This window comes from Miniopterus natalensis, chromosome 19 (genome assembly GCF_054644295.1).
Source record: "Miniopterus natalensis isolate mMinNat1 chromosome 19, mMinNat1.hap1, whole genome shotgun sequence".
In the NCBI taxonomy this organism is placed as follows: domain Eukaryota; kingdom Metazoa; phylum Chordata; class Mammalia; order Chiroptera; family Miniopteridae; genus Miniopterus; species Miniopterus natalensis.
Window position 1 is genome coordinate 29,282,868 of NC_142099.1, and position 14,056 is coordinate 29,296,923.

The following is a 14,056-nucleotide window of genomic DNA, read 5'->3' on the forward strand; positions in this document are numbered from 1 at the left end:
ACTTGAAAACAGGCCTCTCCACAGCCTACTCCACTGTATTCAGAGGGGCCCCCTGCCAGAGACCCATGTCCCTGGGGCCTCATTAAAATATGAAAAAAAAATCTGCCTTAGGGATACTCAAAGAATTAAAGGAAGAAATGCAAAAAGTGAAGAAAACAGTGTGTGGACAAAATATAAATATAAGTTAGGAGGTAGAAACCCTAAAAATAAAGCAAGACGAAAACGAAACCCTGGAGTCCAAAGACAACTAAAATGCAAAATTCACTAGGGGAGTTAAAGGCAGTTTTGAGCAGGAAGAAGGCAGAATCAGTGAATTTGAAGTTAGACAATGGAAATTATTTAGTCTGAAGAACAGAAATAAAAATGACTGAAGTGAACAGAGCCTAAGGGACATGGGACCTGTGGGACACCAATGAGCAAACCAATATATACACACTGTGGATATCCCAGAAGGAAAAGATAAGGGAAAGGGGCCAAGAGAATCTCTGAAGAAATAGTGGCTGATAACTTCCCAAGTTTGATAAAAGACATGAATATAAATATCCAAAGAGCTCAACAAACTCCAAGTAAAATGAACTCACAATAAGACTCATAATAATCAAACTTTCAAAAGCCAGCAACAAAAAAAAAAAAGAGAATTTTGAAAGCTGCAAGAAAGAAGTGAATCATCATATACAAGGGATCCTAAATATGACTATCAGCAGATTTCTTATCAGAAACTTGGGGGCCAGAAGACATTGAACTAAGAGAATCAAAGTGATCGGGGAAAAATGGTCAACTTCAAATCCTCTATAGAGTAAAACTGTGCTTCAAAAGTAAGGGAAACAGTAAGCCTTTCCTAGAAATAAGAGAATTGGTTAGCACTGTAACTGACCTGGGAAAAATGCTCAAGGATCTCCTAAAAGGTGAAGCTAAAGGACACTAGAGAGTGTTACCTAGACAGGCAGTCTGAGCTCTGCGGAGTCTGCCCCATTAGCCAAGATGGTATTGGGAGAGATTCTTACACTAAGCAAGCCCACAGCTATACAGATGAATGGACAGGCCCCAGGGGCAAAAACTAGCAAGATAATTGGATAGAAGTTTTTAAAAAGCTCTCCCCTCCCTATCCATTTAAGAACCTAGGGCTTGAGCAGGAAGGGCTGATGGTGTTTTTTTTATTTTTAAATATATCTTTATTGATTTCAGATAGAGGAAGGGAGAGGGAGAGAGAGAGAAAGAAACATCAATGATGAGATACTTATTGATCAGCTGCCTCCTGCACGCCCCGACTAGGGATTGAACCCATAACCTGGACATGTGCCCTGACCGGGAATCAAGCTGAGATCTCCTGGATCCTAGGTCTATGCTCAATTGCTGAGCAACACCTGGCCAGGCAGGGCTGATGGCTTTTGAGCTGGGAGTTCCAGGTCGAGTGACACCTGCACCAGCACCCAACTCACAAGTTTGGCTTTCCTTTCAGCAGGTAGCCAAACCCATGTTATTTGGTTACAGTCAGTCAGTCATGCCATATGGATCAACATCTCACTGAAGGTATATATATGGACAATTATTAAAGCTAGTATTATTGTAACAATGATTTGTAAGTGCATTTTTATTTTCTATGTGATTTAAGAAACTAATGTTACAATGCAAATAAATAGTGTAGAAGCCAGTATTACAATTATTATTGTAGGTGGTGGTATGACATTAACAACCCAAAGGGTCGAGGATGGAGCTGATAAGGATCTGTTATTGTAATTTATGTAACTTAAGTTGGTATAAATTCAAATTTTATTTTTATAACTCTAGGATGTTAAATGTAATCCCCATGGGAACCACAGACAAAAAATCACTATAGAATATACACAAGAGAAAATGAGGAAGGAATTCCAACATTTCATTACAAAAATCAACTAACAAAGGAAAACAGGAATGCATGAAAAGAGGGGCAAATAAACTCTAAGAAAACAAATAGCTCCTTCCTTGTCAGAAAATTCTTTAAATTTAAATGAATTAAATTCTACAATCAAAAGGCAGATATGGGCAGAATGGATAAAAACAAAAGATCCAACTATATGCTGTCTAACGAAGACTCAGTGGAGATGAAAAGAGATGTACAAGTTGAAAGTGAAAGGATGGAAAACATATTCCATGCAAACTGTAACCAAAAGAGGTGGCTATACTAATTCAGACAAAATAGACTTTGAATCTATTCAAAGGTTATAAGAGACAAGAAGCACATTATATTTTAATAAGTTTTCATACTGCAAGAAGATATAATAATTATAAACACTTATGCAGCAAATGACAGAGCTTCAAACTAACTGAAGCAAAGGCTGACCAACTGTAGAAACAGACATTTCTATGTAACAGGCATTTCTCCAGTAATAGTCGGACGCTTCAATATCCCGCTCACAATAATGGAGAGCGCACGTAGACTGAAAAGCAGTAAGGCAATAGAGGACTTCAAGAACACAATGAATCAACTAGATCTCACAGACACAGAGCACCGTAGAACAGAACATACATTCTCCTCAAGTGCACATGGGACATCTTCTAGGATAGACCATACACTGAGCCACAAATTAATATTAACTAATCAATAGGTTTTAAAAAGATAGATAACCTACAAAGTATCTTCTCTGACCACAACGGGGTAAAGTTGTGAAGTTTTTCTGAAGGAACCGGTTTATTGACTAGCCATATGCCAGCCAGAAAAAAAGAAGCAGGTCCTGGGGCACGTCTAAACCAGCAGCAGGGATAGAGGAAGGCAAACATTTCTGCCATCCTGGGTTTCATGGGGTTCTTCTATAGTTTTGAGGAGAAAGATGTAAGTTATTTTGAAGGAATTTACATTGGCTATAGATAAGGGGGCAGAAGAAGTGGGGCTAGGGGCATTGCCCGTAGGAAGAAGGGTTTGCTGCTTTCTGATTCTTTGCTGGCAACAGTCTGAAAAGTTCATGTGTAAGCAGGATGCGGTGAAACCTGGTGGTCAGCTACCTCTTATTAACACTATTCTGAAATAGCTCTGGAAGTTGATTCAGAGGCTCAACACACATTTCAGTAGTCTCTGCCCTTTGCTTCTGTTAACTGATTAACTCCTTGTCTCTCCTTCCCACCCTCTGTCCTATAATAAATTAATTTAGGACCATGCCACTATGATTACATTTTTAATGACTACAATAGGCTTATTATTACTTACAGTACAGTTTTTATACAATTTTTCTTCCCTTCAATTTAAATTTCTTTCTATTTATTACATAAGTTTTCAGTCTCCATAAAAAGCCCAAGAGTTGATTGGCTATAAGTACAACTTGTTACACAGAAAGGAAGATAAAATCAACATTATGGAAATGCTTCAGAAGAGAATCAAAGAAAAAAAGGACCTAGTAACATTTACCTTAGTTCTCAAAGGACCAACTTACTTACCCGTCAAAACAAACATACTGAGCTCGTGTACCATACTCGTTAGTTCCATCAGAGAAGATTATTTGGCCATTTACGAGTATACCTAGTTTTTGACATGTTTTTTCTAAAAGAAAATTTTCAAATTTGTCGTTTTATACAATGTCAAAACAGATTTGAATCAAAATAAAAATTATACATTGCTCTATTAAATTCATGGAAATATTTTCTTATTTATTTTTATTAAGTTTATTGGATTCACACTGGTTAATAAATATATATATGTTTCAAGTGTACAAGTCTATGATATAAGATCTGTAATTTGCATTGTGTCCCCACAACCCAATGTCAGATCATTTTTTGTCAGATATATTTGGTTCCTTTTACTCTTTTCCCCAAGCCCACTTTCCTCTGGTAACCAGCAAACTTGTCTAATAGTTTCAGTTTTATATCTCACATATGAGTGAAATCAAATGGTTCTGAGCTTTTTCTGACTTATTTTGCTCAGCATAATATTCTCTAAGTCCATCCATGTTGTCACTAATGGCCAAACTTAAGATTCACATTGCCCCAGAGAATCAATAGTCAAATAAAAAATTTCCTGAAGAATTTCAAAGCCTGAAAAAATACATTGCTATCTAAAAATCTACATCCACCTGAGAAAACCCATCATTGTAACAGTGCAACATGCACTGTAAAATGTGTGAAAATCTTTAGAGTAATAAAAATAAAAAGTTTTGGGTACTTACTTTTACAAGCCTCCATGATCTCTGTCCAGGTAGCATTCCTCTGACAAACAATACGGGTCGGAAGATGAACATCCTTAGGCTCGTGTCCTGGGCGACACTCATAGTCTATTTCAACCCCAAAATTATAAGGGGGTGTAACATTACCCTTGGGTCTCATAAAATGGAAGTTCGGTGGGTCGTCACATACATCTGGGCATAACAGAATAAGAACATGAAAGTAAATTATTTTCTCTTTTTCAACAGCCCCAGAATAAGGCCTGAGAGCAGGCAGGGAGTAGAGAATGAATGGAAAGGTCCTTGGTAAGATTGGAAGTGACAGTGGCGGGGTTTTACTGAACAATGTGCTGTGCTTGCCTCTAGCAACTATTAGCTTTTGCTTTCTTCGGGAATAAGCAGAATATTCCTTCAACAGTAATTTGAAGAGACAGCAGAAATACTTTTGGCTTTAAACTATATTTATAGGTATGCATCCTTTCCATTTTTTCTGAGTTCATTTCCCACACACCTCTCCCCTAAGAACACTTGACAACCCTTCATCAGATTACTCTTCCACAGTTTGAAATACAAACTGATGATGACTTCTCACTTCAGGCTCAGTCTCCTCTCAGGAGGCAAGTTCCTAGAGATCGGGGACCATTTGCCTCCTTTGTCTACTACACTCTGTACCCAGTGGTGCTCAAGGAATGCTATGGTAAGCACTGACTATTACAAAAGCGTCAGGATTTGACAGATCAGAAAAAATATGGACTAAACTATTTCAAAATATAAGATTGGGGTAGTTTAAAAGTAGTGGCCTTCTAAGAAGAGGCTGAGTGCCCCTGCTCTCAGCCGTGGACTAAATTTATAGCTAAACTATTGCATAGGCAACTTGTAAAAACAATGGAAATATAACTGATTGGATATACTTTGAATACAAAGCACTGAAGAAATATTGTAGAGACTGGTAAGAGAGGGGGAGGTGTGGAATGAGGCAGCATCCCCCCTCACCCCCCCCTGAAGTTCATGTTTGGCTGGTAGGACTGAGGGTTAGAGGCTGCAAACCTCCCTCCCCTTGGTAGGGGGGAATTGTTGGGGGCATAGATCTTGCTCATGCTCTGTTGACAGTGGTTGTGAAAGAAGGGAAGGCACCTAACAGGAATAGGACCATAGTTGTTTAATGATTATTCACCATACTAACTATAGATCAGAAGTTTTAATTCAAAACCTGGGAAAATGGAGGATGTGCTGCATGAAGAAAAACAGAGGTGTAAGAAGATAAGAGACACAATGGGACCTGGGTGGGTCCATTGCTCACAACAGAAAATGTATTTTGAGAACAAAGGACACGACGCACTTTGATTTGGTTGCTGTGCCTGAAGACTGACCCTTCTAGGAATTTGCCTCTGGAATACTGACCATTCTAAGGTCCCAGGAACTGGCAGAGCTAATTTTTAACCCTATTGAAAATTAATTACTTTTTTTTTTTTTTTTTACTTCAACATCCTGGAAGGAAAATAACAATCTAGACCCAATCACAATAGGAGAGCCCAAAGAACTCACACAGGGACATGCCTAGAGCATATAGCTGAGAAGTATAAGAGAAACACACCTCTGGGTCCCATTGGATATTCACTACAAAAGCCCACACCACAAGACGGGGAGACAGCAAATATATGTAAATCACCAATACAACCTCAAAGAGACAACTAAAACAGAGAGACAAAGAAACATCGCCCAAACGAAAGAAAACCAAACACTGCCAGAAAAAGACCTTGATGAGATGGAGGTAAGCAAGTTATCAGAAATAAGAGTTCAGAGAAATGGTTATAAACATGTTCAAGGAAATTAGTGAGAGCCACAAGACACTTAATGGGAACTTCCAGGAACTTAGTGGGAAATACAAAGAACTTAGCGAAAGCTACATCAGCATGAGAAAACATATAGATATTAGGAGTAAGAACCAGGCAGAAATGAAGAATACTATATCTAACATCAAGAATACCCAGGAAGGAATTAAAACCAGGCTCAATGAAGCAGAGGACTGAATAAATGAAATAGAAGATAAGGTAGGAAAACAACTCAACCAGAGCAGCAAGCAGGAAAATACTTAAAAAACATGAGGACAGTTTAAGGGAACTGAGGGACAACATGGAACAAAACAAAATGTGCACAATAGGGGTGCCAGAGGGGGAGGGAAGGAGGCAAGGGAGAGAGAACCTGTTGGAAGAAATAACGGCAGAAAACTTTTCTAAGCTGGCGAAGGAGAAAGCCTACCAAGTTCAGAAAGCACAGAGGGCACCAAACAAGAGGAACCCAAAGAGACCCACTCCAAGACACACCACAATCAAAATGGCAAATGTTAAGGACAAAGAGAGAATATTAAGGGCTCCAGGAGAGACAATCAGTGACCAACAAGAGATGCCCCATAAGGTTGTCAGAAGATTTCTCAACAGAATCACCTCAGGCCAGAAGGGATTAGCATGAAGTTTTCAAAGTAATGAAAAGCAAGAACCTGCAACCAAGACTGCTCTATACAGCAAGGCTCTCATTTAAAATTGAAGGTTAGCCCGGCCGGGCGTGGCTCAGCGGTTGAGCGTGGACCTAGGATCCAGGTGATAGGGGTTCGATTCCTGGTCAGGGCACATGCCCAGGTTGCGGGCTCAAGGCAGCCGATCAATGACGCTCTCATCATTGATGTTTCTATCTCTCTCTCCCTCTCCTTTCCTCTCTCTGGAATCAATAAAGATATATTTAAAAAAATTTTTAAAATAAAAAAGTAAAAAATAAAAACAATAAAATTGAAGACGAAATAAAGAGCTTCCCAGACTAAAGAAGGATAAAGGAGCTCAGTACCACCAACCCAGCTCGCAAGAAATGCTAAAAGGACTGCTCTAAGAAAAAAAATATATTGATAGAAAGGTACATAGGCATAAAGGGGAAAAATGGAGTAAAATAAATATATATCAATAAAAACCTTAAATATAAATGGAATAAATACACCAATCAAAAGTCACAGGGTGGCTGAGTGGATAAGAAATATGACTCATATATATATACTGTCTACCAGAGACCCATCTCAGAGCAAAGGATTCACACAGGCTGAAAATGAAGGGATGGAAACAAATATTCCACGAGAAATTGAAATAAAACAAACAAACCAAAAAGATGGGGTAGCAATACTTATTTCTAACAAAACAGACTTCAAAATAAAGAACATAACAAGAGACAAAGAAGGTCACTATATAATACCAAAGGCATTGATCCAGCAGAAGGATATAACCCATATAAACATATTAGCCAGTAATATAGGAGCACCTAAATATATAAAAGTCTTGGTGGACTGTAAGGGGGATATTAACAACAATACAACCATAGAAGGGGACTTTAACACCCCACTATTCTCACTGGATACATCATTTAGACAAAAATCAACAAGGAAACAAAGACCTTAAAAGACACAATAGATCTAATGCATTTAATTGATATTTCAGAACATTTCATCCCAAAGCAGCAGAATATACATTCTTCTCAAGTGCACATGGAACGTTCTCAAAAATACACCACATAATAGGGCACAAAAAAAGTCTCTACAAGTTTATGAAGAATGAAATCATAGTGAGCATATTCTTAAATCACAATGGCAGAGAACAAGAAATCAATCACTTTGTAAAAAACTCAAAAATATTCAAACACATGGAGTCTAAATAGCATGTTATTAAACAATGAATGGGTTGCCAAAGAGATCAAGAAAGAAATAAAAAAATTCCTAGTTAAAAACGAAAATGAACAGACAACAACCCCAAGTCTATGGGACACAGCAAAAGCAGTCCTGAGAAGAAAATTCATAGCATCACAGGCATACCTCAAGAAACAAGAAAAAGTTGAAATAAACTATCTATAATACTACAACTAAAAGAATTAGAAAGAGAACACCAAGAAAAGTCCAGAGGAAGTATAAGTAAATAACATTGATCAAAGCAGAAATAAATGCCACAGAAACTAAACAAAAAAAATACAAAAAAATTACAAATAATCAATGAAACCAAGAGTTGTTGCTTTGGGGGGGGGGGGGGAAGATCAATGAACCTTTAGCCAGGCTCACTGAGAAAAAAAAAGAGAAAGGACCCAAATAAATAAAATCAAAAATGAAAGGCTGAAGTAACAACAGACACCACAGGAATAGAAAAGATTGTAAGAAAACACCAGAAGAACCTATATGCCAACAAACTGGACAATGTGGGTGAAATAGATAAATTCTTAGAAAAAGACAATCTTCAAAACTCAATCAGGAAGAATCAGAAAACCTCAATACGCCAATAACAACTGAGGAAATCAAAGCAGGAATCAAAAAACTCCCAGCAAACAGAAGTCTGGAAACAGATAGATTTACAGGTGAGTTTTACCAAACACTGAAACATGAATTAACACCTAATCTTCTTAAACTATTCCTAAAATTCAAGAGGAGGGAAGACTTCCAACCTCGTTTTATGAGGCCAGTATTATCCTAATTCCAAAACCAGATCAAGAAACTACCAAAAAGAGAATTAAGACCAATATACTCTATAAATATACACGCTAAATTCCTCAACCAAATATTAGCAAATCAGATCCAGCAATACATTACAAAGTTCATACAACATGACCAAGTGAGATTTATCCCAGGGATGCAAGGCTGATATAATATTCCCAAATTAATACATGTAATATTTCACATTAACAAAATGAAGGACAAAAATCATGATCATATCAATAGATGCAGAAAAAGCATTTGACAAAATCTAGTGTCAATTTATGGTAAAAACTCTCAGCAAAGTAGGAATAGAGAGATCATACATTAACATAATAAAGGCCACATATGACAAGCCTACAGCCAACATTGTACTCAACGGCCAAAAATGAAAACCATTTCCCTTAAACACAAGAACATGACAGGGTTGTCTGCTTTCACCATTATTATTCAACATAGTACTGGAAGTCTTTGCCACAGTGATCAGACAGGAAGAAAACATAAAAGGCATCCAAATTGGAAAGGAGGAAGGAAAACTGTCATTATATGCAGATGACATGATATTGTAGAAAGAAAACACTAGACTCCACCAAAAACTTCCAAGGTTTAATAAATGAATTTGGCAATGGAGCAGGATATGAAATTAATATCCAAAAAGCAAAAACGTTTTTATACATCAATAATGAAGTCTCAGAAAGAGAAACTAAACAATACCACTCACCACTGCAACTAAAAAAATAAGACCAAAGAATAAGCTTAATCAAGGACATAAAGACCTGTACTTGAAAAAAGATATAGAGAAAGATACAAAGAGGTGAAAGAATATACTATGTTCACGGATTAGAAGAATTAAAATCATTAAAATGTCCATATTACTCAAGGCAATCAATAGATTCATTGCAATTCCTATTGAAATACCAACAGCCTATTTCACATAATAAGAACAAATATTCCGAATGTGTTTATGGAACAAAAAGACCCTCAATAACCACAGGAATTTTGAGAAAAAAGAACTAAGTTGGATGGATCACTATACAAGATATCAATCTATATTACAAAGCCATTTTAATTAAAACAGCATGGTATTAGTACACAACAGGTATACATATAGATCAATGGAACAGAACAGAGAACCCAGAAATTAACCCATTATGGTCAATTAATAATTGATAAGAGAGGAAAAGGCATACAATGGGGTAAAGACATTCTCTTCAATAAATGGTGTTGAGAAAATTGGACAGGTACATGAAAAAAATTGAAACTAGACCACCAACTTATTCCATACACAAGAATAAATTCAAAATGGATAAAAAATTGAATGTAAGTCATGAAACCATAAAAATCCCAGAAAAAAACAGGCACTAAAATCAGACATATGTCACATAGCAGAATTTTCACCAATACATCTAATAGGACAAGAGGGACAAAATAAAAATAAACCAATGGGACTACATCAAACTGAAAAACTTCTGTACAGAAAAAGAAATCATCCTCAAAATACAAAGGGAACCACACAGTATGGAAAAATATACTTGCAAAGGATACATCTGATAAAGGGTTAATTTCCAAAATATACAAAGAACTCATACACTCAACAAGAGAGAGACAAACCACCTGATTAAAAAATGGGCAAAGGACCTGAAAGATACTTCTACAAAGAGGACATACAGATCGCCCAGAGATATTTGAAAAAATGCCCAAAGTTACTAATCATCAGAGAGATGCAAATTAAAACCACAATGAAGTATCACTTCACACATGTCAGAATGGCTCTCATCAACAAACCATCAAATGAGAAGTACTGGCGAACAGGTAAAGAAAGGAGAACCCTAGTACACTGCTGGTGAGAATGAAGACCGGTGCAGATACTATGGAAAACAGTATGGAGGTTCCTCAAAAAATAAAAAATTAAAAATGGAACTGCCACTTCTAGGAATATAGCCTAAGAATCTTGAAACACCAATCAGAAAGAATATATGCACCGCTAAGTTCATAGCAGCACTACTGACAGTAGCTAGGACCTGGAAACAGCAGAAGTCCCCATCAGTAGATGAGTGGATAAAAAACCTGTGGGACATTTATACCACGGAATACTATGCAGCTTTATAAAAGAAGGATCTCTTACCCTTTGAGACAGCTCAGATCGACCTGGAGAATATTATGCTAAGCAAAATAAGCCAGTCAGAAAAAGACAAATATCACATGATGCCACTCATAGGTAGAATCAAAGGAACAAAATAAATTGACAAACAAGATTGGACCACAAGACACGGAAGCATGAAACAGTACGACAGAAATCAGAGGGAAGGCGGGAAGGAGGGAAGGAAGTAATTAACCAAAGAATTTATAAGCATATATGCACAGTCCATGGACACAGACAAAAGACAGGTTAAGGCCGGGGGTGGGTGGCATTTGGGTGGAAAGGGAGAAAGGGGGGAAAATGAGGGACATCTGTAATACTGTCAATAAAATAAACTTTAAAAATATCTAAGACTTCATGTCATATATTTTATATCAGTGAACTGAGCATTTAATAAGTTAATAGATGTCAATTATATATCAAAATTTATAACTTTAACATTATTTAAAATAGAATTTATTATTGCTTCACTAATCAATGAATCATGCTTAGCAAAAAAATATCTCTGACCTAGCTGTTTCAGCTAAATTTCTATATTGCTATGCTATTAGAATTTTTATTTCTGGATTTTCTTTTGGTTAGCTTTTATTCTTCCTAGAATAGTGTAATTTCTACTTCATCCACTCCTCTTCCTTGAAATTATCTGTGGGCTTGAAAGCCTAACGAATATGAAAGAACTGTTATGTAAAATAATGTCATGGAGACACATCAGGTAAAGCACTAAAGGCTAAAAGAATGCAGAGGCCTCTCCTATAAGGTTAAGGATGGAAGAAAGGAGATAGAATCTACTTTATCCCCAAAAACCTCTTTTCTTACTCCCTGGATTGGTCTTATATCAGATTGATGTTAAATTTTAAATATACATATTTTTATAATTCTATCAAATAATAAAAATTATATGACTCTTTTGAAATTAAAATTATTGGGGTAAGTGGTTAATAACACTATGTAAATTTCAAGTGCACAACGTTATAACAGGACATCTGCCTGCTCTGCTGTGAAGTTTAGTCTCCTTCCCTCGCCTGCCTTTAACCTCTTCATCTCCTCCCCACCACCTTTCCCTTCTGGCAACCACCATTTGGTTGTCTGGAACTGGGAGGTGGGGTTTTTTGCTGGTTTCCTTCTGTCCATGTGTTGCTTTTTGCTTTATATCCCACATGAGTGAAATCATAGTTTTAGTCCTTTCCTGGCTGACTTACTTCCTTAGCATAATCCTCTCAAGATCTGTCCATACTGTTGCAAGTGGCAATAATTAATCTTTTTATGTCTGAGTACTATTCCACTGTATATACATACCAAGTCTTCTTTATCCAATCATCTGTTGAAGGACACTTAGGTTGTCTCCAAGTCTTAGCTAGTGTAAATAATGCTGCAGTGAATACAGAGTGTCATATATCTTGGAAAGTGTTTTCAATTTTTTCTGGTAGATACCCAGAAGAAGGGTTGCTGGTTCATGTGTTACCTCTAGTCTTAATTTTTCTGATGACCCTCCATACTGTTTTCCATAGTGGCTGCACCAATTTACATTCCCACCAGCAGAGCATGAGGGTTCCCTCTTCTCCATATTCTCTTCAATACTTGTTATTTCTTGTCTTTTTGATAATAGACATTTTATCAGGTGTGAGGTCGTATCTCATTGTGGTTTTGATTTGCATTTCCCTAATAACTAGTGATGTTGAGAATCTTTTAATACATTGGAAGGCCATCTGTATGTCTTCTTTGGGTGACTGTCTATTCAGGTCTTCTGCCCATATTCTAATCACATTTTATTGCTGTTGTTGAGCTGTAAGAGTTCTCTATATATTTTGGAAATTAGGCCCTTATCAGAGGTATCCTCTGCAAATACTTATTCCCATTCAGTTGATTGCCTTTTTTGTTGTCTTGTTAATCCGTTTTGGAGGATATTTTGCCCGTTCATTTTTAGAGAGAGTGGGAAGGATGGAAGGTGGGAGGGAGGGAGAGAGAGAAACATCAATGTCGGAGAGACACATCTATTGGTTGCCTCCTGCATATGTCTGAACTGGGGCCAGAGACTGAAACTGCAACACAGGTACCTGCCCTTGACTGGGAATCAAATCCACAACCCTACAGTGTGAGGGATGATGCTCTAACCATTGAGCAATGTTGGCCAGGGCAGTTGCCTTTTTGTTCTTTTGACAGTTTCTTTTGCTGTGCAGAAGCTTTTAAATTTGATGTAGTGCCATTTATTTATTTCTTTTTTCAGTTCCTGTGCCTTGGGGGTCAAGTTCACAGAAACCCCGCTGAGACCACGGTGTATAAGTTTAATAATTATATATTCTCCTATGTATTTTATTGTTACAGGTTTTATATTCAAGTCTTTAATCCATTTTGAGTTAATTTTTGTTTATGGTATCACATAGAAGTCTAAGTTTTTTCTTTTGCATGCGGCTTTCCAGTTCTCCCAGTACCATTTATTGAGGAGACTTTTCTTGTGTCATTGTCTCTTTTTGGCTCTGTTGTCAAAAATTAGTTGTTCATTATGTGTGTGATTATTTCTGTGCTCTCAGTTCTGTCCAATTAGCTGTGAGACTGTTTTCCTGCCAATGCCACACTTTTATTGTAGCTTTGTAGCATAGTTTGAAGTCAGGAGGTGTAATACTGAAACTGGAACCAAGTTTCCACAGAAACCAAACTCATGAGACAGACGCCTGCTGCCACAGACACCAAACTCATGAGACAGATGCTGGTAAAAAGAAAACAAGTTTATTTAAGTGCCTGTAACCTGAGAAGATGGGGGACTCATCTTAAAGCCATCTTGACATCTCAGTGCAGGCATCGGTTCTTATAGGGAGGGAGAGGGACATAATTGATGTTCATTGAGGGAAAGCAGAACAAAGAGATCAGGAGGAGGGGCTGTGAACCTGCCTCCAAGCAGTCCTTGCTGTTCCCAGAAGGGATCATTTTAAAAAAAGGTTTTTTTCTTGAATTTTACAGAGAGAGGAAGGGAGAGGGAAAGAGAGAAACATGGATGGGAGAGTGAAACATTCTGCACTCCCGCTACCTGGGATCAAGCCTGCAACCCTTGCATGTGCCATCTCCAGAATAGAACAGTCAACCCTTTGGTACATGGGATAGTACCCAACCAACTGAATCACACCTGACAGGGCCATATGAATCTTTGTTGTCAGCATACTGGATCTGGTCAGTGCTAGCTAAATTCCTGCTGTTAGGGGACCCTGCATCCACTGAAGTCCTGGCCAAGGCCGGATCTTGTACAAGCAGAAATTGGAACTGCTAATGCGTGTAATATGCTCATAAGGAAACTGTTAATATGTG

The 14,056-nt window shown here is 37.5% G+C and overlaps 1 protein-coding gene across 1 annotated transcript in view; it reads right to left on the reverse strand.

Annotated features, from left to right (window-relative positions):
* LOC107532937 (complement receptor type 2) overlaps positions 1-14,056 on the reverse strand; it is a 228,524-nt gene that overhangs the window by 144,683 nt on the left and 69,785 nt on the right. The window contains exons 7-8 of the mRNA XM_087828192.1: positions 4,134-4,322; positions 3,409-3,511 (exon numbers count right to left, since the gene is read on the reverse strand). Of these exons, the coding sequence (XP_087684318.1) occupies positions 3,409-3,511; positions 4,134-4,322 (292 nt within the window). The remainder of the gene's footprint in view (positions 1-3,408; positions 3,512-4,133; positions 4,323-14,056) is intronic.